General features: G+C 32.6%; 2 protein-coding genes across 2 annotated transcripts; both read right to left on the reverse strand.

Annotated features, from left to right (window-relative positions):
- Positions 1-1,198: 1,198 nt before the first annotated feature.
- LOAG_00027 (hypothetical protein) lies at positions 1,199-16,257 on the reverse strand (the record flags this gene model as incomplete). Its single annotated transcript, XM_020445323.1, has 29 exons — positions 1,199-1,423; positions 1,570-1,760; positions 1,834-1,977; positions 2,095-2,198; positions 3,144-3,242; positions 3,797-3,969; positions 4,269-4,442; positions 4,651-4,797; positions 4,973-5,153; positions 5,229-5,374; positions 5,494-5,631; positions 5,807-5,893; positions 5,998-6,066; positions 6,919-7,026; positions 7,110-7,188; positions 9,237-9,556; positions 9,979-10,140; positions 10,555-10,779; positions 10,962-11,093; positions 11,449-11,596; positions 11,958-12,196; positions 12,330-12,488; positions 12,775-12,861; positions 13,113-13,266; positions 14,186-14,279; positions 14,388-14,475; positions 14,744-14,896; positions 16,026-16,168; positions 16,239-16,257. The coding sequence occupies 29 exons, from the start codon at positions 16,255-16,257 to the stop codon at positions 1,199-1,201; spliced, it is 4,188 nt and encodes a 1,395-aa protein (XP_020304195.1).
- Positions 16,258-25,377: 9,120 nt separating this feature from the next.
- LOAG_00028 (hypothetical protein) lies at positions 25,378-26,697 on the reverse strand (the record flags this gene model as incomplete). The annotated part of the gene is made up of 4 exons (XM_003135569.2): positions 26,597-26,697; positions 26,136-26,264; positions 25,498-25,615; positions 25,378-25,422 (listed from the first exon to the last, which is right to left on the reverse strand). The coding sequence occupies exons 1-4, from the start codon at positions 26,677-26,679 to the stop codon at positions 25,378-25,380; spliced, it is 375 nt and encodes a 124-aa protein (XP_003135617.1). The 5' UTR covers positions 26,680-26,697.
- Between the last annotated feature and the right edge of the window lie 914 nt (positions 26,698-27,611).

Genomic DNA, 27,611 nt, shown 5'->3' on the forward strand with positions numbered 1-27,611 from the left:
AGCAAATGAATCAGGTGTTTTTAAATTATTTCAAATGAACTAAACTTCATTAAACCAAATTTTGTAGATTCCACTCCTCCAACTTCTCGATTATAAAATGAACTTTGAATTCACGAAATACAACAGTTGGAATTTCAAAAATTCTGACTGGCCATCTTCTTCCCTTCTGATGTTAGCTTATACCCACATGTTGAAATTTGATCACGTATTGGAAAATAAATGAATACAAAGAAATTACTGGGATGCTATAGCAATTCAATAGCAATGCATCGTTATATCCTAGATTATGTCAACCGGATTCACTTTTAGTATAAGGTTTGTGTCAATAAGTTCGTCGAGACTTTGAGATCAAGTTAACATTCGTCAAGATTGTAATTGTTTATGATATGCACAGCGTTTTAGTTTTTATCTGAATTATTTGAACAGAAAACTTGATTAGTTTTCAATGATAATTAATGAATTTTTTCATATAAACAAGACAGTCACGCAATCATTTCATTATTATTGTTCGTCTTATAATAAAATAATATATATATAAGCATAAATTTTATACATCAGTATGGCAATGTTGCCGAAAAGTAATATTAAGCAAAGAATTTGATAGGATTCCAAGAAAGTATTGAGGATAAAATAAAAAACTGCAGTCTATCATGGCTCAGTTTCCTTCATTCCTTTACAGAATTGTGAGACTATTTGAAAAAATTTGTAGAAAACGAGGAGAACAAATAGATAATTAAACATTTTAACAGGCAAAAAGCATTCCTCTCTATCGATGCAAATTATGTTCATAACAGCGTTGAAATCAAATAAGATAAGGGGACCAAAAAATTCAGCATTTATAAGTTTAACCGGAATAAACTGCTTGAAAACTGACTCCAAGCATATAACTTAAACAAGTAATTAATAGACTCTATGTAGAAAAAATTTCAAATTTTAAAGTTTAACTGTTTAAATGTAATGGAAATTTACAAACACAGTAGATAAGACATTATAACAGGTAGTAAAAAGCAATAAATGTGAGGTGGAAGAGAAAATAACTTATCCGACTCAAATTATAGAAGCGCAAAATTGCAGCTTGCGGTTACTCATTTCTAGCCTTTGTATGATCCATATGAAAGCGTATATTTAGATGATTTACAAATACATACATGGATAAGATGCTGAGATACTGACTCGATACTACGAATACCAGGAACTCTCAGACACATCCATACTCATACCATACAGTACCGACTTCCGATCCAAGAGAGATGTCATTGCGATCAACATTCTCATAAATGCTTATTGTCTTCTCGTTCCGCTCCACCTTATTACAAATGGCACTTCTTTTTTTATCTTCTGGACACAGTCCGGACTCATTGCGTTCTAGTTTAGGTGTTGATGTCTCCTTCGGCAAAAATTCAGCAGTCTGTTTTGTAGACGTCTGGAATTCCGAAAGCGAATAATAAACGAATCATTCCGATCTTACAATTGTTCCGATTTTATATATCAGGGAATGGTTAAATAAATCGTATAGTTTATTTTTCGCATAATTTTTCTGATTATACAATGAACGCTTTGGAAAGATACCATAACTCGTCCCTTATACGGCGGCGGTGGTGGTTTATTGCTAACTCCTGGTTGTTTTGAACAATTTTTCGGTTGACATATCGGAGGAGATAGTCTATTATGTGAAGATCGACCGGCTGAATTTGATCGAGATGGTGGACGTGGTGGTAAGGTATGGATTGGGGAAGGCACATCTACGCCGCGTTCAGAACCTGAAAAAAACAAGTTTTTAAATTCACTTCAAGTTATTATTCTGAAGTGTTTAGGGAGTGTAGAAGTCACTACCATCCAAATTAATGACATCAATGGATCGCTCGTTGAAGGGAACAGCACGTCTCATTGATAAATATTCGGCATGGAAGACATTTCTTATGAAGGTCCGAGAACAGTGCATCGAACCATTCTTGGAGTCTGAATTTACCTGTGATCCTGAAACAATAGGAACAACATGAAGTTTTCTCTCTTTTGGCAAATTAATTACAGGTAGGAAAGATATAAACAGTATACAACATATGTAAAATATGTATTGATATATATTTCCATTACCATTCTGTCGCAGATTGTTGCTCTTATTGATAAGCGCTAATTCGTCAGATGAACTGCAGGGTTGGTCATCGGGAACTGAACAGTATCCTAAATAAGATATATTCCTTTATTTGTTGGAAATGAGCTAGCAAATTTAGGGTACCCTGAATATTTTAAATTAAAGAATGCAGCAATTTTACCGCATATGAGCTTGCGACAAAAAATACATTGTCAACCTGCAAGTGATCGGATAATAAGCCGGCAGGATTTTGCCAGGTAAATGCTAATTTAAAGTAGCAATAATAAAAAAATATGAGACACAATGCTTGGCTGAAAGGCCAACTGATTTGAACTTTGTAAAAAGGTTGTAAAAAGGCCAACTGATTTGAACTTTGAATATCGCGTACGGACAAATACCTCAGGACATGAATAGGTGAGCAAGCAAGTCATGCGCTAACAAATCATTTTATTTCTCGTTTGTAAGGAAATCAAAGCATAAGTTTTTTCCGTACAAACATCGAACAACTAACTGCCGAACAAACAATTCGAAAAGGAAACACAACATCAATTCTCACCTCGTATTAACGAAGAGAAATTTGCCAGCTTATTATTTTAATTTCAATTTCTAAATAATTTCATTAAACCAGTCAATTCGAAATCCTTGAAATAGATTCGGCAGTGCAACAGGAATTAAACGAAAGACCTTTAAACTTAGCTCGTGGTTAAATCCAATTTAGTGCATATAAATAAATGCAAAAATATAGTGCTACGATGAATACTATCAGCATTTCCACATATTATACGTACAAGAGAGATATGGATCAGTAATCTAAGGTCAATATATTAGCTTCAATTTCCAGGTGACCCTACACATTCTTTCTTCTTCTTGACCCCAAACAATTGTTTATTTTTCGTTTAAATAGTCATACAATGTGTTGCTGTACGGGTTAAGACAATATGCTTTTGTGTTTTTGTAACGGATAAGTGCACAATTTTTGCATGCAAGAAAATGGATTTAAAAGTGCGCAGACGAAACAAAGCAAACAAATATAAACAAATGACAATGTGACAAAGAAACACGACATGATGCAACATCAAACTCCATATCGTGCAATATGAGTTGTAATTGCTGAGAATTCAGAAATTCTTCAGCTCGATTTTTCGTGATTCTAAAAATATCAGTATGATGGAAACGCTAACTTCAAATAAAAAAAAATGTAGAGTAGAATAGTACAATTTGAATATAGACACTAAACATAGAATATGCAACGAGCATGGAAGGATGAAGATATCTAAGAAGATATTTTGAAACAAAAAAAGATATCCCTCATGTTACATCACTTCTTTAAAGACTAGAAGAGTCATTGTAAAAAGAGAACAAATTTAGATAGGATAAAATAATTTGTACCGACTAGTAAAAAAAAAATGGAGTTTCTAGCAAACATTGTCATAAAAGCTTCTAGGCCTGTTTGGTCTTGCAATATGATCCTTGGATAAAGAATTCAAAGGAAGGACGATCTCGGGAGTATTAATAGGTGTTCGAGAAACTGTTGGATGGATCTTATTATAAGAATCTCCATTTAAAGCAGAACTACTACAACTTTTCGAAATAGCAAAGGTGAGGCCTTCATTTGGAGTGTTCTTGGAATTAAGATGTAAAATATTGCTGGAATTGTTGCTGCAATTATCTTGGATGGTTTTTTCCATATAGCGATCTTGATACTTCGTCGGTAACTGACCATGTGTAGAAGTTGTAAGCGGCGAATCACCTTTCGCAGCTGTTGTCATCAACGATTCCTCCGCCGGATAAGCGTTATTTTCTCCGGTAGAACTACCCTTCTTTTCAGACTTTTCAGCAATAAATATGCCGGTGTTACTGGAGTGTGATCCGAGATTCTGCAATAGAATCGATGGATTCAGGATCAGGTTGACAAAAGCAAAAGTTGGGGACGTTAGGGACTAAATTATCTTTGAAAATTCTTCCAAGTATTTTGTTAGAGACTTTGGTTTTCCCTTCCTTTGAAAGTTCTGAGTTTCCAGATACTGATTCAAAAAATGACAGTAATACGTATCCCAGTTTCTGATTGACTGCTGAAAGGTGTCAATATTTGAAAACAAGATTTGATAAAAACCGTTTCTTAATCAAAAGAGATTATGACGTAAAAAATCGTCATCATTTCATGTTTAGTACATGCCTTGGGAATGAGCGCTTTGGCGGTTTCTTCCACAAATGTCGGCTTCTCTTTGGTTGCTCCTTTTTTGTTGTCTAACGTATGACATTGTCCCATTATTTTTCCTTCTAATTGTTCTTTATAACTTCTCAATGATGACAGTTCCTCTTGTAAGGCAACTTTCTCCTTCAAAAAACACTGCAAATTTTGCTTTATAACAGATTGCCAAAAAATTCGAACATGATTGAAATTCCAAGAAGAAAGGCTGGAGAAAGATAACGGTCCGGAATTCATCGTATTCACTCTTAATCGAATGTTGATTTAACAAAGATTTTTGTTCAATTTTTGTAGCTCTTAACCACGTTAAGCCTGAGATTTCAGGAGGTGCAAGGATTTTGAGAAGCACCTGAAAATCTTTTTGTGTGTTATGATAAAGATCCTTGTCACTCAATGTTCTGGTAAGAAGGTCCTGGTTTTGTGCCAGTAGATAATTAACCTGCCGATCCAAAGTGCGACTTTCTTCCTCCAGCGTTTTATTTAGATGTGCAAACAACTGAAAATGGCAATAGCAGGTAATCTTGCTCATGTGTCTTTAATTTCTCCCTATAATAATAAATTTATTACTAATCATAAATTCCATTATCTCTTGAATCCATTGAAGTGTTGAATTCATATCATTTAAGGATTTAAAATTAAAAAAGAAGCTTGACCGTAAGTTCTATCTGTACCTCAATTTTCTGAAGTAATTCTGTAATTTCTAAATTCTGAGCCTGTAGCTTTTGCTGTAAATCATCAATTTGAGCTGTCAAACGTGCACTAATTGCGCGATGATTTTGCTCAGCAAATCGAAGCTTCCGTAACTCGTCCTCATTGAGTTGTGCATTATGCACCAAAGAAATATTATCTTTCCTGCAAAATCCGATTTTGAAATGAGCAATAAATTTAAATTTGACTTTGGAAGTTTTTTAGCTAACTGTCACCTACCGTATTTGTTCATAATTATTACGTAGCGCCATCATGTCACTTCGCATAATTTGTACTTCACGGTCGTGTCGTTCGCGTTCCTCTGCTAGTTTTAACTTCAATTCCTCGAACTGTCGACGTTCGTTCAAAACTTCCTCGGTAGTTCCCTATAATTGTAAAGGAATATTAAAAGGTAAAACAAGTTTTCCTTCAAACTTTCCTTAAGCATATTGAAAAATTAGAATTGCGAAAAACTCTCAGATTTTATCACTCAGAAGAAGTATACTTTATGATTTTTTAGTTTAATATTTAATAGCGTGTTATCATATTTGGCACGATCATAATCAGCACTAAGCATGTCGTGCAATGTTTGCAGACGATCATGATCCATCAGAAGTGCATTATGCATTGATTGCAGCGATTCCTGAAAATTGAATTTTTTTTCCGCTTCGAATGACATCTAAACACAATAACAACGAGGAATTTTCTGAAATGGTCTAATGAGGCATAATCTCAAGAAGGTATAAGGAAAAACATTCAAAGTAGAAATTGAACAGAAAATCGTAAACATGGGCAAATTTGAAGGAGTTAAAATTTACGAAATCAGTTTTCGTGGCTAATTTATCTTCCTCATAAATTTGAAGTTGTTTTTGCATTTCTGCATTGTCCTGTCTTAACAGCTCTTCCTGCAATAAATCAAATTCTGATAGTTTTAAAAATTTTAGTGATTTTTTTTTTTGGCATTTTTCTGATATTTTTGATGATTATAGTCAAAATAGCATAGACAAACCTGAAGTTGGAGATTCCGTACGGAAACTTGAAGTTTAGCAAGTTCAGTGTGAAGTTTACTTCGGCTTGTCTGGAATTTACAAGAACGAAAATAAAATTTCAATAGCGACTATTTATTTAAAAAAAAAAAAGAAAAGTAAAAACAGAAAGGTAGATGTCAATGGATGTTTAAATGTATAAGTGTTCTCGAGGTTTTATGATAAAAAAGTAAATAGTGATAAAAATAGTTGTAATTATACAATAATGACAGATATATTGATAACGTTGATAAAGCATGAACTTCTTCATAGATCATTAAAAACGATAGTAGTATACAGTAGCGATTATTCTCACCAACATTATAATGACTTGTGAAGAAGTTCAGGGAGAGAAAAGTCATTGCAGAGGCACAATCACCGCTATTACTAACTCTATCTTTTTCACACAGCTGTATTACTATTGGTTTCGTAAAGACTCTGATAAAGGTCAACCAGTCCCATTATGCATTTAATTGATCAAATGATTTAAAATGTATATGTGTATGTGAACCTTATAAGGCTCCATTCCCTTATATTTCTTAATGATTCTTTTGTTTCTTTTAACTTGCTGAAGTTTCCAACTATTAATATTTGGCAAAGAATTACAAAACACTTCTGACAATATACGAATTGTGTTGGAAAGAGAGGAAGAGATATGCTCATCTGAATAAGATTCCATGAATAAACTATAAATTAAAAAAGAACAACGTTTGGAAAATTACTTTCAAGATATTAGACGTCATCTGTCATTTCATTATGTAAATGACCGCCAAGATTTTGGATTCAGTTAATTGCAATTCTAAGTTGCACGTTATAAATTATAAATCAAATTAAAGTATAACGATATACTATATGCTACAAGTGAAAAAAAAGTTGTGTGACTGAAATATGTGTAAATAACTTACGGCGCTTTGTTGCAACTCCTCCAGTTCCCGTTTCAATGATTTTACTTCACTACACTTCAGTGAATTTTCTTGTTGCATTTCACGAATTCGTTCTTGCAGAAGAAATACCTGTAATTGCAAATTCCAAAATCCTTTTCCGATACTGAATCTATCAGTCTTTATAGTTTGACGTTATAAGTCAAAATGCATACCTGTTCTTTGATATTTCTGTTCTCTGTAGTCAGTTGGCACAAACGATCGTCGCTTTCATTCAGATTACTCTCCGATCGTCTGAAAATTTATTTACTGATAACCTTTAGTATATTTACTTGATGATAACAGTTGTAAACAATATAAAAATTGGGCTATTACAATAGCTCATGTTTAAAAGTGTCGTGGTAGAAGAAAAGTATAACTTTGAATGCTTTATAAATGAGATAAACCCATTCATTCAAGAGTTGACAGACATGACATCATAACTCTCATCTGTTTCTCCTTTGTTTCGTAAATTAGGAAGTTACCAATTAATGGGCTCGTCAAATTTCGTAGCTTCCAAATGGGAAGAATTAAGTGATAGAAGATGGCATAAATGGTCATAAGGATTGAGCCAGATGGATATTCATTTATCAATGATAGTGGAAGAAAATAGAATTTAGTCAAATCTGGATATTGAACAGCTCAAATTTAATCACTCTAATGAACAAAAATGGGAATGATAATATGTAGTGTGGTAGAGTTGCTGATGAATGCATGAGATAATGATTTACTGATTACGGTGGTTTTGTGCAGAAGGTCAAAGTAAACAGTAAATGGACGTGTGGGCGGAATAATTTGTGTTGATGTTTGAAGGACAAAGATGGAAAGTACACTGATACAAAGCACATACCTGATCATTAAATAACTATCAATTATCAATACAGCACCATTGAGTGTTATTTATACAGAAGTATACGTGAAAAGTAATCAAAGATATGTTGGTGGTTTAGAAATCTTGTCAGAGCACTAAGCGATGAAAATTCTGTTTTAGAAAGTTTGAATTTTGATTAAAAGGAAACTCACAACCACGCTAATTATGAGGTAGAGGCTGAGACAAATGATGGCCTGGGGAAAAAAAAAACAAAAACAAAAAATAAGCAGAAAGGAATGAACAAGTATACGGAGAGATGACAGCATAACTGGCATATCCAATTAGAAAGGAAAATTTTTGGCAGAGATAAAAAGCGGCCTAAGAAGAAATGAGGATAAGTAGTAAAAGTGAAGTATAGTTGAGATGATACGATTAAATCGACGAACCCATGAAGATAGTGACCAGTCAATGAGGATTTGATAACAAGATGAATAGAATTAAATAGGTATACAGTGGAGAAGCTTCCATTTGGATCATCTGCTTTAATCTTCTTCCATTTAATCCTCTTAAAACTAGTGATACCTATGTGGAGATGTTAACTGTAATAAAATTAAAAGAAATGCAGCACCAATTAATGGTGAGTTGTAGTTGAAATATAAGTGATATTGCAACGAGACCTATGTTTTCAGTTAACAACAATAGTAAACAACAACGGTCACACTATTCATTGACCTTAAGGAATTGTAAACAGTATTACTAGCCATCGGTCAGAAAACTGTGGAAGAATGGTTCCAGGAGCAACATTTTGATTTTAGAATAAATTTTACGCAGTATATCCAGTGATAATTAGTTTTGTTTTCTTTTTTTCAGCATATTTCATTTAAATAATTCAAATATGAGTTTTTTTGAATTTAATTTGCAATTTATTAATTTGCAATTTAATTTGCAAGCAGAACAATTAATATTATTCAATGAAAAAGAAATTAACCAAAAATAATTCAAGCAAACTGAGCATTGAATGGTATCACAATAATACGATAATAATTAAATTTTCAGTAAATATTAAGTATGCGTTTTGCGACCGCAAAGATTTTTGATTAGTAGATGTGAATTAAAAGAACGAAAAGTTATAGAATATATCTCTAAAACTCTTTAAAAGTGAAAAAAGGTCAAAGCAAAGGGCATAAATGAGAGAAAGTTCTGCAAAGATGAAAATGTAATTAACCTTGATTACTCTAAACCTACGGACAAACCATTATTAAATAAAAAATCACATTAGAGGGATTGACAGGAGATCTAGCTGGGAGAAATGCATTCAGTCAAGAAAAATTGAGGTTGATCAGCATCTGTCTTCAGTATCTAACACAAATGTGAGTCCTTAAGTAAACTGCTGAATCCTCCGAAGAAGTTTGCGTGGTGTACATCGAAAGTATTTTGCTGCAAAGTTTGATAATGATTTCTAAATCTCGGACAAAAGCACTTCACTACAAACCTCAATCGCTCGATATCCTCCTTAAGATCATTTAACTCAACGATTTGAGTATGCTGCTGCAACCTTAAAGCATCAGCTTCGCGTCTTGCAGCTGTGAGTGCCTTCATGATAACATCGTCGATGATTGTGATAATCCTCTCATCGTCATCACCATCACCATCATCATCAGTGGACTGCATCATTTGTACCTCACATTTACCACCATTCAACTGAATTGATACACAGATGGAACGTAATCGTGATATCAGATCACTACATCGTAATTTCGCAGCTACCAAATCTTCCCGCAAACGATCCATCTTTTTGAGTTCCAACTGAAGCTGTAAATGAAGTAACTTGATTTCATATTTCGAACTTGATAACATTATTGTTAAATACACTTATGAGCTAAGATAAAAACTGAGATTTCTTCAGTAACATTAGATTTCCTTCAAGGATCATTAAATTTTGATATCTGTTTTCGGATGAATTTGAATAAGTATTGAAGTACACATTAAATTCTATGGAATCCAAACTTTACGATGAATTTCGGATTTCAATGACTTCTGTAGGGTTTTCTACAGTTCTAGGATGTAATAATAATAATCAGTTTTATGGAATCTCTTGGGAAGAATAAAAAGAATTAGCTGAAAATAGCAATGAAAAACTTTTCAGTTAATTTTAACTTGAAATTTCAATTTTCAGTTTAAAAAGGACTTTTTAATGGATTTGAAACTGTCAAATAACAATCGCAGAAAAATACCTGTTGATTAAGCTGTCTATTTTCACTTTCCAGTTCGTTTACTCGACTTCGGCTTTCTAACACTGTTCTTTCACAAGCTTCTAGCTTTTTCTGGATATTTTCCATATTCATCACCTGCAGCCTATTCTCTTCAATGCGCTCTTCAAGTCGTTCATTGATTGCCTGAATTCAAAATTTTGCAAAATCGAATTCAATCCTAAAAGAAACGTAATGAAGAATGAATGAAATATAAGAATTAAGAAGAAAATTGATATTTGTGAAAGTACCATTAAACTGAAAAAGAATTTGCAAATATTCAAATAGCCCTTAGGACCACCAAAATAGATTGTTATCTTGGATGATTTTACTGTTGCTCATTTCATAAACACAAAAGTTTATGAAATCGGTTAATCCTATTTTATCACGGGTCATTGATACTATTACTAGTGGTACTTATGCGCATTTCATTATTAACACATTGCCGCTACTACTGATATAGGAATTACAGTGAAGGTAATTGGTTAGCATTATTTAAGAAATTAATGATGATAACTGATAGTTGGACAATTCTAGAGAATGTAAGAAAACACACGAAACCTTTTGGACGTTCCACTCATTTTCCAACAATTTCTTCTGCTTTTCTGAATTGTGCGCAGTTTGCTCTGTCTCTTTCAATCTATTTCTCAACTTCTCCATATCAGTTGCTGATAATTGTTCTTTTTCGAGTGCTTTTCTAAGCTCTTCATCTGCTTGAATTTTCGCTTCTCGTAAGCAGCTGATTAGCTGTTCTCTGGCTTTTAGAGTTTCTTGCAACTCCGAAATCTGCAAAATCCTTTCTTAAACACTATATTTTCTGCTAACGAGACTAAAATCTTTTTTACAGTTATTTACTCCCTATAAGGATTTGATGAAGAAGGAGAAGACGTGCACATAAATTCTTAGTGCATTCAGCCTCCTCAGTTGAAGTTGAAACTTTGACTTTAAAAATTCATCAATTTACAAACCGCTTTACTAAGACCACTTTTCTGTTCATGTTGAAAATCATTTTGAAAGTCGGAAAATTTCTTCCTTGCCTCCTGCAAATTCTGTTGTGCTAAATCTCGTTCCATTACCAATGCATTGCATAGATCGGAAGTCTATAAATTTCTTGCAAGATAAGAATAAAAGCATAAACCAATTAAAGCAATTTAAAAAATACTGTGTCGACTAGACTATTTAAGATTTCTTGGACAGAATGAAAAAGTATGAAATAATCCCATTTGTACACGTTGAACCCTAACAGCAACGTAAGGCTTATCTCATTACAAAAATGATTCGCTGCAAACAACCTTAGTCTTTGCTTTTTGGCAACATATATATAGCATGAACATTTCGTAATCTTTATTTCTACAAATCCAAGTCTCTTAAAACTTTGATGCAAGGATTCAATCTGATGAAATCGCTACATCCGTCTATCCTTAATTTAAGACGTAAAAAAGCCAAGAGAAATACCTTCTGGTATTGTGAAGTAACTTGTGATAAAGTCATTTGAAATTCCTGAACTTGTCGACCTAACATTCCGCATTCTTCCTTTTTTTCCGACAGTTCTATTTCAGTTCGTAACAATTTAGCGTGAATTTCATTCGATTCTTCGCAATTACTAAACACAAAAGTATTGGAAATATTTCAGTTTGTTATGTGAGGCTAACTAAGAAGCTCCCGGTCAAGGATCTTTTGCTTCTCAGTTAGCAAAAATTTCTCGACTATCATTTACAAGATTTCATCCAAATAAAATTTCGGCATGATGATGCCTCCCAAATCTATCCCGCAAGCTTTTTATCATTTCCGATTTATGGACGAATAATGCAACTTCTGTTTAGCAATTTATATACTCGACTTTTCTCATTGAGCCTTACATTATAGAGACTTCAAATACAAAACTCGAACAGATTAATTTAGATAAAATCATCAGACTGAAAACAATGTCTTTCAATTAGGGAAGATACTCAAAAATTTTTCACTTGAAATTCTCGAGTTTCGTCCTCAATTTCCTATTTTCTAATTCCAGTTCCAGAATTCGTTTCTTGTCATCGTCAGCTATTTGACTACCCAAGGATCCGAAATCTTCTCGTGAATTATGTTGATCCTCATTCATGCATTCTATTTTTCGTTCTAAGGCCAAACTCTTTTGCTGCTCACTTTTCAGTTCCCTTTCCAGACGACCATTCTCCACCAACAAATGTTCCATTTTCTCACGATCCTCAAATAAAACAAAAAAGTACAAAATTATGAAAAAATTTTTTGAAATTTTTCACATTGGAGTATGTTAAAGTCAAAGAGATCTATTTGTAATCTTATTCATATGGACTTTTTCTTTCCTAACAAAAGTAAACCTTAGTGATTTCGAAAAGATACTGTTTTATTTGATCTTGATAATCAGCCAACTTTGTTTCTAGATCTATGTGATTTGATACTTTCCGTTGACATTGTTCAAGTTGATCCTCCAGTATCGAACATGATTCTTGCATTACCTCATTCTCTTCTTTTAATTGCTGAAAAAATATCGTCTGCAATGATGTGAGATGAATAAAATTGAATAAAGAAATTAAATGACCAAAAATCTATGGAACGATGGATGTATTAAAATTTGACAAGGAATTAGTTCAAATTTATCCTAGAATTTTAAATTTTGAGAAATAGAGCATAAGATAACAGAGACAAAGTTGAGTTGATTTGATCTAGAAATAAATAAGTATTCAAAACTGAAATATTACGCTTGGAAGAAAAATTTTAGAAAGTTAATGAAGATTTTTAATGCAGTGTTGGAAAGAAGCGTACCATTACTCGAGATTTGAAAAAATCTAGGTCTGATAGTTTCTCCTTCAGTTTAACGTTATCAGCTTCTAACTTGTCATAATCTGCCAACTGAAAACCACAAATTGAAGCTACAAATTGTTGAAATTCGATCATTTAACAACCAGACATATGCTTATTCGAAATGGACAAGTGCTCAAACGATTTTATTAATGAAGACTTATGTAATTAGTCCAGATTATGCAGAAAATTAGATGGTAGGGAAATTAAGAAAGGGCGATATAAAAGATTTAGAAATGGCCCGATCGAAATTAATGAAATAATTACAACACATTTTAAGATTACGCCCTATAGCAGCTGACCTTATGCTGTAGACATTCAAGCTCATCACGATAGTCCTTCGCTGCACGAGCATCTTTAACAAGTTCCAGTCGTTCCTGCTGTAACTTCAGAATATCTAATTCACGAGTTTCCGCTTCATCTTTCAGTTCTGCAATCATCTCCTCTCGTTCCTCCCTGCAAATTACAAACAATAACTATCGCTCATACTCTTGATCCTAATTATTAATCATGCGTGTGAAAATTTTACTTACTTGAACGCTTTTGGCGATTCTCCTGGCAGGACCAGTAAAAGTCCCATGTAAAATTATTATTTCAAAATAGAGAATCCATTACGTAAACAGGAAAGCGAACCCATACAGGTTGGAACAGATAATTGAAAGCTTTTTTGCGTTTAAATAGCTAGTAAGAGTATTTTCTCCTTCTTCTAAAACATTATTCTATTTATGGTCGCATTTTTATTTGACTATAAATTAATGAGACGAACAATTAGCAGCTTTGATATTGAACTTCTTCTAAAATAGCACAACCGATTACAAATGTCCTCTCGCAAAATTTCGTTTTAACGTACCCGACTGTTCAAATAATTATTCCATTTTGTTAGAAATTCTTTTATCTGCATTCATGGGGAATGTTTTGAATTGGAATTGAAATTAAAATGAAGTAAGAGATTTCAATTAAGATTTCTACATTTACATAAATTCCCTTCTCATTTTTAACAGTGTACCGGAAATAATACAGGGTCTCACATTATTCCCTCCACTCTCTCCCCAAAAAAAAAACAAAGAAATGTGTTAGGGTTACTTTCAGGGGATGACTTATTTTCGGGGAAATACGGTAGCAAAAATTTGATGGATCTGTTGTTTTCAATGTATAAGCAATATAACAGGATATAATTATTACTGCTTAGGACACAGGTAAGACCCGAACTCTGATCAGTGCGGGTGTTCCCACTCGATCATAAAAACATCACATTTCAACAAATATCCCTACGTAGAACACACTTTAACTCTTAAGCACTTCATTTCAGATGTTTCGCGTGAAGCATTGTGGAATAAATTCTGAATTAACACTTTTATATAAACGTAGTTCTTACATCATATTTCTTAGCTTGCGGAGTTCGGCTTTAGCGGATGTAAGTTCAACATTGGTATGTCTTTCCATTGTACACGGTGACGGAATACGATCTTCTGGAAGTTTCAAACAATTTTAGAAAATACCGAATGGTTCGAAAATGATGCAGAAACAAAGATCGATGAAAAAGTCGTTATATGTCCAAAAACAAGAATACTGTATACCACATCTGTTTCCCGACAGTTTTGTCCTTCTGGTCATTTCACTGGATACTGATGAAGAACCAGTGGTCGTACTGTTTTCATCGCTTTCCTGCGATAGAACTAATACTTTGGGATGAGAAAAAAGGAATCTAAAGATGAATGACACTTCCGCAATTGAATAGAAGTTGAAAAACAACTTATAACATACTAAGCATTCAAAGCATTATTTGTTCACGGAAGTAATAGGAAATAGAATAAACATATTATTCATTCCTTCCATTCTCAGTTATACTTCTTGCTTTTTCGAAATGAAAAATAAGAGAATGGAAAGTAAAAACTGCTCTAATTTTAATTAAAATTTGAGAAACAAAACTAACTCGCTCACTGGATATTTCGTACAATCGATTGGCGTACCTATCACGTTCTTGCATCACACTTTCAAGATGGGCCAATATCGCTGTTTTTTGCTCGTCCTCTGGGACCAGCTCTAAGGCCTGAACATTAAGTACACAGTCACCTTCTTCTGCTACCTGGAACATTGTTTGGATGTGTGGCTGTGTTAAATAAAGTCATAGAATTAGGAACCGATGCATAATATCCATGAGATATTCATCACAAATTCAGGTAGTTCATGGATCATGGATTCATTGACCTGGTCTTGAAAGCAATTCCCGAACAGTCAAATTTTTCCAGTTGTTCAACAACAATTTCGACAGTTTTATAATCTTTCTGCTACTAAGGCTGACTGTTCATAATTTAAATATTCCTTGAAAAATTTTCATATTTAAAGGTCTTTTTTTAATATTTTGTCCGCACTTGAATATTTCTTAAAAAATGTTGATTAATTGCAAAGGTATCATCTTTCAACTAAAATTTAAAACTTTTGCGATACTCAGTGGCTTATAAGTAATGAAACTGTGAATTTCCTGAACGATACGTCCCGAAAAAACTTTGCTTTTTTTTCTAGCGAAGAAAAAAGAGGAACAAAATTAATCACTTTGCAGGATATTTTCGAGCAAAAGATCAAATTTAACGGCCTTGCAAAATGTTACACTCTTTTTTGCACTGTTTGGATTAAAGATATAGTAGGAGAAATAAACAAATTGAAAATTGCTTTGAAGTTTTTAAAATTTCATCTAGATTGACAAACTGTATCTCTGACAACAGGAACGGTAAATATGTGCATTCTCGATCTTCTGGAACATTATTAACCAAGCTAGACCGATCAGCTATCCCAAAATATGCGAAACAAGACAAATGACTTGTTGTTCGAAACCACAACTCTTTCTCACAAAAAGAACGGGTGCTAGCTACTTACAATTTTTTTCTCAAATGCAATCAGATAGGTCATATTGATGATGAAATATGTACTTCCAATTCTGAGTGCAGAATGGTCACTTGCACACTTGTTTTATTTGGGATGTAAATTTTTGAAAAAACATATAAATGTTAGCCTCAATTGCCATTACCGTTGATAATTTGACTTCCACAGATGACGTTTACCTTATGAATAACATTTTTCTTTTTATTTTTGCTTTAATAAGTGCTATTCTCGTTGTAATAACAAAAATGACCACTCTATTAAAGGTGACGAGTGATCATTCAAGTGAATGTCCACTTCTTCACTGTTATATTTACAATATGTAAAAATCTGATAACCTTTTTAATTTGATTTACGAGTGCCGTTTGGAGTTCGTTTTCCATACGTTTGATACGTTCAATGAATTTACCACGCTGTTCGCCCTGTACTGCACATCCCAACAATAACAACAACACGTTGTTTACATCCGCTTTGCAACCATCTGCAACAGTTTTAGTAGTAATCCTATCAGACCGATTCGTTTAGTTTACATCGAATAAACAGAAATCTACGTGGAATGTATTTCCTCATAGTTCGTGTATTGCGTGCAGACACGTATCTGCACGTCACGTCACCATGGCACTTCTGGTTTTATGATTTGCATCCAAATATCCGCTAACGATTGAAAGGTATTCAAAAATAGATTTAAATTTTAATTTAAATGTGAAATATAATTGCATATTAGTTACATTTGCAAAACTCTGGCAAAATTCTGAGCATTCTTAGTAGAAGTTGGAAATTGATATAATAGTAATGGACTTTTACCGTAATCAGAAAAAAAAGATAAATAAAACAACAACAAAAAAAAAACTTTAAAAAAAAAGAAAAACTAAGAAGCTAAAATATAACATCAAAACTGAGAAAAGAAGGTACATTTTTCTTTCGTTATTTGATGTATCTATTCGAGTCATCAATACAGCACAATTTATACAGATGTTATGCCCCGTCGTAAATGATACCAAAAAATGGTTCGCATAGAAATTTCGCTGAGAGTAAAAAAAAATGGAATTGAAAAGAATAGAGTTGAAGAGTGAGAAGAAACCAGTTGAACAATCAAAAAATGTTAATCTCATTCTTCCCGTGGTAAAAATCATTTTTTCGAAGGATAGAAGAAAGAGAAAGATTGGAAGATTGGATCAACAACTGACTGAACTGATTTATTTTAGCAATTGCAAAAGCAGGCAAAAATATTGTCGATTTCTTTCTATGCAAATGCCTGATCGAAGATCAGATCAGTGGACACAACGGTACTGATGTTCTTGGCTCGTAGGCATAAAAAAAAGCCATTGGAAAAAGAGAGAGAGAAAGGAAGAAATTTCATTTATTACTGAAATAAATTAACTTCAGTGGATGAATGGGAGAGAATCCATAGCAGGTTTAACAATTTTCAAGAAGTCCTGATAAAATTGACTTCTCTTTAAAAATAAGTGATAAGCTGTAAAAGCACATTCTCTGTTGGGAACCAAACTAGTAATTCAATTCATAAAGCACTTCAAATATTAAATGAAAATTTTATTCCACTGATATCTTTCCAATATTGGTCCTATCCTCTCCCAATACTGATCCTATAGGCTCCCTTGCAGGCTGTCCAGAAAGATTAGCATTATTTCCAAATGAAATGTTTCCAAGTATATTTGGACTTAGTCCAATAACTCTCGTCGAGGATGAAATAAAGGAAAACGAAAATGCTTTCATATTCTGGACTGACTGCGCCTTATTGGTGATTTGACACAAAAAGCCAATCAGAAAGCCAACAAAAAGCTAATCATGGTCTTCTGCCATCCACTTTTGCGTATCCAAGTTGAATTACAAAGATAGACAGCTGTACTTAGTCATTTCAGACTTATGTGATCCTTTGCATATTCATCAGACTTTATTTCCTTTCTAAGATTCAGGAATCACAACATGGTAACTTTGTCCAGAATCCAAATTCAAAATTCTTGTGTATCAGAAGTAACGAAGAAATTATATCAGCTTTGTTCCGATACTTTTCATATATTTTAAACGTAAACGTTACCAATTGAGATATTTCATCATCAAAATTCCCTAGCATTCCTTGGCCTTTTCTACCTTTTTTTCGAATAATCAAAGATAAAATGAATGAAAATATTTGAATAATATATTAAAAAATAATTTACAAACCTTCAATGATGACATATTGGATGAAATGAATGACAGTATAACCGTTTATTGAGAAAATGAGTGATGTTAAAGGTTAACGTTTGTTTTGGAAAAGTTTTTGTATAATTAGCAGGATAAGGGAAGAGGAGTGCTGATTTATCTGAACAAGCAATGTAAAGCAAACAGCCGATAGCTCTTATACCTTCCGATCCAAATTATCGCAGCAGGGATTGTGATATTAGACGGGATGGACCATATTGATACTCTCATATTGGCATGTTTACAATTAGTCTCTTCTACTCCTACTACAGATGAGCGCTATTGTAGTTTATTACTTATCGAAGGTTTTACGTAATAGCTGATCTATTGGAATTCCTTGTCCTTCGCCATTGGTACACTTATGGGATGTTGAAACTTATCACTCATATTATTTCTACCAAACGATGCCTCGTATCTTCACTTTGCCAAGTGTCAATGAAAAGATGACATTGTTGCTTAAATAATTTTAAGCTATCATTTTGGTCATTATTGAGCTATGGTTCAATGGAAACTTATTGTTTCTTCTTCAGAATGGTATGAAAAACAAGAAAATTAGTAAGTTCAAATTTTATGAGTGCATGAAACAAAATTTAAACGGTCTACTCATTTCATGTCAAACAAATGCCATGGTTAATGAACGAGAAATCTTTTAGCGTTTATATGAAGAAGAATGAAACGTTGAAAGTTGCAATGAACTAACTGGCCAAGTCCTTCGACGTATATCGGCAACTATAACATAAGGTGTAAGCTCGGATGTAATGGAGTTGAAATTGTCAGTGGAGTTGTGAAAATTATTGAATAAATGTGACCATAATGAAGTGGACAGAAAGAACAGGAGGAAATGAAGTAGTGAAGAATCTAGCGATACTTTGAATGAAAGTAATAATTAAATATAGAAACTAATGCATGATTTAAATATGACGCGGTGATATGATTACAGGCGACAACGATGTTTGAGATCAGTGGTGGACAACAAGTCCATTTACCCTCTCCGTCTCTACTCCTCTTTGCATCTCATCACGATACAATTCGATATCTTTACTACAAAATTCCTATATACAATCGGACGATATTTCTTTAATTCTTCTAGTCGGTCTTCATAACCCTGTAATTCCTCAAAAGTTCATTTATCTATTTACAAAACTGAATTACAATAATCTTAGAGAAAATGAAATTTATTGTTATTATACGAATTGAAAATGCAAAAAATTTCAGAAAAGAAACAATTTATAACACAGACTGATTGTCGCCAACGCAGAATAAAGACGACAGGAAAGTTCAACTCTTATTTGTATAAAAACAAAACAGTAAAAGAAGGTAAGGAAGTGTATGCCAAAGATTTCATTAGCCTCTTGAAGAGAAGGATAGTTGAGACCGATATGATAAAAAAATGAATGAATTTTGTTTATCACAATTGTCGTGGCCTGTGAAATAGGGTTAAGGAAGAGTTGATGTCATACACTCTTCGAAATGGTTGAATATATTTGCGTGTTGCATTAACATACCATATTTATGAACGAAAATGAGGAAGGAAGGCGATGACGGAGTGTAACAAAAGAGACAAGAAGATGATCGAAGTGTGTATAAATGCTAAACAAATTTATGGTTCACATTGTTTATATCTGTTGGCCAAATAAATTCACAAACTTCAGAAATGTTAAAATAGGATTATCAAAGTGATGATCATATCATATGATATGTATGTATCTATGAAGCGTAGATACATCCATATGAGCAAGCAATTTGATAAAAAATATATAACCAAATAAATGAATTGATAATTTGGCAAATGTCCATTCGTGAACACTTTCAATGAGTAAACATGCTCAGAAATTATTGATATCTTTGTAGATGTTTGCTTTCAATCACATAAGAAAAATATGCATAAACAAACATTTGATTTCTAAAAAGAATTATCGTAGTTAAATTAAGACAACAATCCATAATTTGTTAGATGGTTTAAAGGAATGATGCAAAGAGATTTTGAGATCTTCGCCTGGAAATTAAATGAGCAATCTTTTTAATAAATAAGTAATTAAATAAGTTTTAATAAATAATTTTAATAAATGAATAATTAAATAAGCAATCTTTTTAAATAAATAAGCAATCTTAAATAAGCAAATAATTAATACATATTATTACTCGAAGGTGGTCATCCAAGGAAGCAAAATCTAATGAGAAAGTGATATGACAGGTGACCTTGAAAAAGCAAACTATATCCGAGTAAATATAGAGGTAAGCTGCAGGCGGCAACCGAATAACTGATCCCACTCCAGTATATGCAAATGAAGCCAAACAATAGATGAAAGGAAGGTTAGGTGCTTTGTACGGTGAACTTTTTCAATTCGCCAGGGTCACGACATTATTGCCTTCCTCCCGATTTTTTCAATGCATTAAGATATCACAGACTATCACCAAACGAATATTACTTATTTCCGCTAAAACTTGTCAAGCAGAAGAAAGCACTTACTAAGAAAAACCCAATTGCCCAACGAAATTAACGACGAATAAAGCTTAAGCAGCTGCTTCCCCTGGAAAACTGCTTGATATGTTCCTTCTTTATAGTGGGCAGATCTTCTAATTAGTTTAAACGAAATTCGTTGATTCTCTCTGGATGGAAACTATCACTTTTGATCCCATGAGACTGCAAAGCATGGAGTTTGACTTTTTAGAAATTACTTGAAAAAGGGAGCAAATTTAAGCACATAACTCCTACATGTCTCATTACTGTTCCTTCTGTTTTACAATCCCTTAAATAGCAAGCTTGGTTATAAAAGATCAGAATATTTGCAATGATTTATTGGATAGGTATAGTCCGATATCGGAATATATTTCAGTGTCACATATCGGATATCATCATCCCACATAAGATTTCTTTTTCACCTCTGCGCAATTGTTTCAACAACTGTTCAACAACGATCGGTTATTAGACCTAATACCAAACATTCATATGGTGATAAAATATGTAATAATGCGAATGAAAGAAGCAAATTTTAAAAGATGAGCATTTACAACGGTTGAACTTTCTCTCTTTTTCCCTCCTTCGCTTTCAAAAGGTACTTTATCTCCAATTCTTTATTACGTACACTTTAACAGTTAAAATAACTTTTTCATCTACCAAAGCACCGCTTATATATCATTCCATATATACTGCAATACTTGCGAGGAAATATATGCAGCTGTGTTTGAAATTTACCGCTCTCATTAAGATTAGTGATAGCTTAATTTAAGCTTGAAATTAAAATTTTTGATTGCAATAAGCAAAAACTTAATTTTTATAAAATTTTGACATTATTTAATACTATATTTACAATAATCGTATCCTTAAAAAGAAAATACCTTTGTTATCAAGATTACACATGCGTGAATCATGTACATGGGGGGCTTGTAAGGTTGATATTTTACAACTGAAGATGAATGATTTATGACAAAAGAACCTAACGCAGCTTTACTTGTTATGACGAATATTAAGAGATTGTCACATTACGAATTAACTGATTATCAAATCGAAATAGCATAGCAATTAAGGTACTATAGGGGAGAGTTTCAAGAAAAAAAGAAAATTAAATTCTTCAGTTCTTTCGAAACTAATCATATAATTAGAGGAAAATAACTAAGCGGAATAATTGATACTATGAGCACAGAGAGGAATGACAAGTGATACCATAACTTTTTTCGGGAAATTATGATATATAATCATGAAATACCGGTACTAAACGTCGTAACAGTCCTGATGAATGATCATATCATTAGGGAAAAAAACAAAGGAGCACAATAATGAAGCATTAAGTAAGAAGAGGAGAAAAAGAAACGAACCGGGATACGGGTTCCGTACGATGGTCAGCAGATCCGGTAGCGGCATCACAATCAATTTGTTTAATTGCTTCTGCAATGTATAACAAAATTTATAATGGTACCATTCATTCGATTGTAAAGGAATTGTAATGTTATGTTTTTTTCTTTTTTTTTTTTAATCTAATTCATTTTCTGTACCACCCAAATTGTTCTTAATGGATGACGGTTTTTAATTTGTCCTTCTTCATTCTAAACATTTCAAACTGCCATTGAACTGCTTACAACGAAAGTTACTCGTAGAATTTAACCTATGCCCTCCATGTTCGCATTATTTTACTTGGATTGTTATTCCAATACTTGAAATATTATCATTTCAACGATATCAAATGTAACAATGTTTGTTCTATTAATTTTTAGCTGTAAATTTGAGCAGTTTATATCAGTGAAATTCTCGAGAAATCCATTTTAGAATTGATTGGTTGTCGGAAGTTTGCAAATGTGTTTGAAGTGCATAATGAAACTTAAGTTCTTTTGAGTTAATATTTAGTATAAATAATTCATTAATTCTAGCTTAATGAAAAAGAAACAACGATAGTGGTAAATGATGTATTTAGATCCTTTGGGCATTTATTGACCTAGGTTACTTTTTATTTTCTAAGGAGAGTAAGACTCTATGAAATATTTTTTTAAAATAGCTAACTAAAGGTCTCCATTGTAATATTTGACTTGAAGTTCGTTGGAATGCTACCACTGGCAGTTATATCCAATTTATTCACACCTCATTTTATTAGATATGCAAGTCTTGCTTGACACCAGCACAATGCTTAGGACTTCTGCATAAACAAAAGTTTTCGTTATGAATTATGAAATGATTTGTCTCATTCATGTAATCTAATCAGATGACAGTTGAAGAAAGGAACGGAACTGCAATGATATAGTCATAATTATATAAATGAAGCAAAAGGAACAAATAATGAGATCAATTTGTTTATTTGTGGGTGTTTTAGTATTAACTTAATTAACAGTACTAACATTTTTTTTTGGTACCATTAATTGATTTTTCACTGTTTCCTGTACAACAACCACAATTTTTAATGGGTTAACTAACCATAAAAGTATGAAATAACTTTATTCTTGCTTCATCAAAATGATGCTAATTGTGTGGAAATATTAAAGGGTGAAGTTAAATTACGAAATTCCTGACCAGTAATTAAACAAACAATATTAATTCGAATAGCAACTGGACAGATTAAAATAATAAAGTAGGTGTGAATATTTATATATCAAACTTTTCGGTAGAATTATTTTGGAAATGGCATGACCATGAATAGGGTAGTGTGAAATCGGTCAAACTGCAAGGCCATCCTTGTTAGTTCCCGTGTCGTGTATGACAACAACAATCCATTAAGGGTGCTAGGGAAAGAAGAAGATCGTTAGGTAAGTGCAGCCCTTCGCAGTACCATAGACATTCCATTGTTGATGAAATATTAACCTTTTATTCAAATTAGGCTTGCCGTATTCATACAAATTTACCATAAGTAAACTTTTAGAGTGATCACCTATTTCAGATTAAAGTGCTTTATGTCTATAAAATTTTCTACAAATTTCTTAGTTATGTTGAATAAGTGAATGGAATCAGTTAAGCATTATCAATTACTGGAAGGGAAATAGATAAGAGATAAAATTAAACTAACTGGTGTAAATTGAAGCTGGTGATTTTGCAGTCGTAAATTGTTTGCAAAAGGTCAATACGATTATCATTATGGAGCGATTCTCAAAGTAAATTTCACTCTAAAATTTGAAAAGACTAATGATTTTAGACATTTTTCTTGGGATACATTCATATGAGGTAACTAGGAATTCGGAACCTTTTATGCATAATAGCTGGCGAATGTCTAGGAACTAACTTCGGATCTAACAGGAAGGTAAATGTTGTGACCCGGATAAGTTTCCCATCTATAAAATAGCTTATTGATTTTGAGATGAATAGGGAACTAGGAATCTGAGATTTTGAAGATTAAATTTATAGCATATGTAAATGTGAAACTCGTAAATGCTCCAAGACTTAAGATTCTGGGTAAAAGTTGAACGCAATAAGGACGTTTTAATTTAGGTTGGAAATGCATATACATCAGTTGTCTTACTTATGTTGTTTCATTGTTTACTAACATCCATCGAAATAAAAAGAGAGAAAGAAGGACTATTTATAATTGTACTAAATAAATATTACTATTGTCATTTGTCATACTTCAATCGTTTTGCATTAGAAGAGGCACTGATTATTGATGGAACACTCGCTGACCATAAAAATATTAAGTTTGAGCAGAAATTATCCTCTTTTCGTATTTTCTTGGTGGATATTTTACTGAGATTCGCATTTTGTGTTTTAATTTGTGTTTTTTTTGCGGGAAAAATTTAGTTTCCCCTGCAGAATAATATAAATATTTAGACGTTGGTTAATTAATGAATTCATTTAAAAATATCACTGATATTATTGAAAAGAGCATAGTATTGAATTTTGGCCATAGCGATGACAAATCAGTCAACAGAAATAATCGACGTTTTATGACGTTGAGACTTATCACGTTTTTGTCTTAACGTGATAGTTAAAAGGAAATGTTGCAGAAATGATTAATCCCGAGACATGTCTTCTGTCTGATCATATCTTCTTCATTTGATATGTATTCATTTTCTATCAAATGGAGAAATGGGAAACATGCAATTATAAATAAAGTGAATAAAATAAACTTTTAAAATATCCTTTTTTCATTTTCACATTTCCTTTTTTTCTCCGCGCTAAAACTAATAATATTTTCATGAATCAACCGGCCGAGTGCATCATTCCAGTATAATAAAAAACTGGAATCACTGCAACATGACTCATAAGAATTCATAATAATTGAGAAAAAAAACTGGTTATAATTGAAGTATATATTTTGAAAGATTCAGGATAAAAGTGTTGTAAACAAATTTCTTAAAAAAGTCTCAATAAAGTTAGTAACAAAAATAGATTTCGTTATAAAATAATTCAATTCTTTCTTCTTTATAGACCAATTTACAGAATCATTTTACTAATTTTTGTGAAAAAGAAACTGCTCTTTCAATTTTTTTCAGAAGAGCTAATTTTGAATAGAAGTAGAAAGTTGAAAAGTTGGAATAACTTTGGAAAATCTTCGGAAATGTCAAATTCTCTCAATTTCCTTCATATAATTGTTGGAGAATTATGCTTCTATAAATGATAATGTATAGAAAGGACCCATAGGATATAAAAGAAGAATGATAAGTAGTCGTTATCATTCACATCATCTTCACTGCTCTTTTTGTAAATCAATCTTCAGATCTTCCGGCAGATAAACACAAACTTTATAACTCCTTAAATGCAGACAACGTAAAAATAAGTTGGTTGAGTAAACAAACAATTACATATGATCCGAATAAATCAAGATTAATTCTGAAGTTGTATCTATTCCCATAATGTTAATTAATTAGTTAATTAGAAACTTTGTAACGCTTCACTGATCATGTTCTATTACTAGTGGGTAAATTTTAGATACGACGGTTACTTTCGTTGACAAACAAGGGAAGTTATGTATTTTAAAGGTAGTTATGAAAAATTTTCTCTTTTTGATTGTTTATCTAACTTCTAATTCCCCGTCAGACTGATTGTTCTGGATGGATTTGGAATACTGATATCCATTATTTACAGTTTAATAAATCCGGAGATGGAAGATTGAAGTAGTGCTGAAGAACAAGAAGTAACTTGTTGTTGAAATTTAAATTTAAATTTCTGCCTAGATGCTTGCTTAGAGGACTTACTCGATAAAACTTCCGAATATTTTCTAGCAATATTGAAAGTCTTTTCAAGCTGGTTGTTGTATCTGAGAGCAAATTTTCGCCATCACGCATTATTATTAAATTTAATGTGTCTGGCACCCTGCAACGTCGTTACCTTTCATTTATTTAAATTTGGATATCTTTCATTTAAATTTATTTTTTTGTCTTTTTTTTTATAGGCCACAAATCTGTTGATTGTCTTCCCATCTCAAAAATCTGTCATACCTTCCCCAGAGCACACCGAAATACGAAATGAAGTCATTTAAAATTAAAAATTTTCGTTTAATAGATAGTTAATGGCTTTTGAAAGGGTAATTGCAATAACTATTCAAAGCATGTCAAGAAGTCTTTCGGCTGTTAATTTTATTGCGGTTATTTTCAGTAGGTACCAAATAAGTGAGGTCAAGTGTGTATTTGCAACAGAAGGGCTTCCAACTCAAGAAAACCTCGAAGAAATCAATGTTAAGTGAGGGAGTGGACACTACTCCAAACGGGAAAGTGGACAATGTGATAATTGTCTCCCACAAAATTCAAAATTCTTAGCAATATTCCTTTGCAAATATAACAAATCAAAGAGGATTAGTTAAAAAAAAAAAAAAAAAACAAGTTGTAAAGCTAACACGAAAACGAAGAGAAGACTGAAAACGAAACCGTCGCAGAGCTCCGGAAATCGTAGAGCACGTCCGCGATATGTTTCCGTTCGCCATGCTGCTTCAGGAAGTAACGCATCCGATCCAATAATACAATCTCTAAAACGATTGTTCCAATTTAAAAAATGCTCCATTTTTTTTTCTTATTTTAAAAATGTTCCAATTTAAGTATCATTTACTCTCATATTTGAAGTTTGTTATCGGAAATTTTTCAACAAATGATTTTGAATGATTCTATAAGGCAAAAATTTTTAGAAGGAAAGATTTTGTTTTAACCGGCAATTATTTCCGGTAATCACAAAATTAACTTTTATAATTTCCACAAACTAACTTTGGTAAAACTTAAAGGTGAAATTTCAAAAGTAAAAAAAGAAATTGAACAGGTCTTATTGCAAAATTAACCACTCATAATAGCTAATTATAACACTAACTTGATCCATGCTCCAAGTGGTTCCTTCCAAAACCATTCTTCTTTCTCTTGCTCTTCTTGAGCATTATTGCATAACTGAAGCATATCGTACGTTTACCTAAACATAGAAGTACGAGAAATTTGCTTACATGCTCATTTAAAATGAATTTGAATTTAGAATGATACCTAAAACTATTGATGTGATTTCTACAAATCCATAATGAGACTAATGGGAGATTTTGAATTGTTCTATAACTCAGAAATTTTGTAATAAAACCTTCGAATAATTTTTTTTTTCTAAAATATGAACAAAATGCCAATATTATATTTTATGACATCGGAAAAAAAGATGGATTATACTTACAAATTAAATTTGATAAAACTTAGAGTCTCTGATTCCGAAAACGACTCAAATACAAAAACCAAAGAAAAATGGTCTAAGAAAGGATTTCCCATAATTAATCCGGTCTATGGAGAAGCGGGAAGAAGAGGTCATTGCAGAAGGGAGGGAAAAAGTTGAAAATGCTAGCAAGTAAGATGGAAAACACAAAATGAATTGACCTTACTCTAGGATAAGTAGCAATGTAAATTTGTGTTGAAAACTAGCATTTTCTTTATAGGAATGAAATGTTTTGAAAGAGGAGTGAACCACTGAGATATGATTTTGACAGACACAGAACAGCATCTGCGTCATTCTATTTCTTTTCCTGGAAGAAAGAACAAGTCTAAAATCTCAGTTTTCGAGGCCCTTTTGATTAATCCACCAACCGGTTTAACCACCGATAATTTGACTTACGTAGTCTTTGCTAGTTTTAAATTATCTTTTACCTTCCTCTAGGTCTCCCGAAGTCATGATTCGAGATTTTAGCTTCCAAAGGCCTAATAATCTGATAGTTTAAATTTTCTGGTATTAAATGATTCTGAAATGTTAAACACAGTTTTAAAATCAATAACGAAGCACTGTTTTTAGTTCAAAATAAGCATGAGAATAGATTCCCACAAGCGATATTGTACGGAGAACCTTTTTATTCTCCATG

This window comes from Loa loa (genome assembly GCF_000183805.2).
Source record: "Loa loa unplaced genomic scaffold supercont3.1, whole genome shotgun sequence".
Classification (NCBI taxonomy): domain Eukaryota; kingdom Metazoa; phylum Nematoda; class Chromadorea; order Rhabditida; family Onchocercidae; genus Loa; species Loa loa.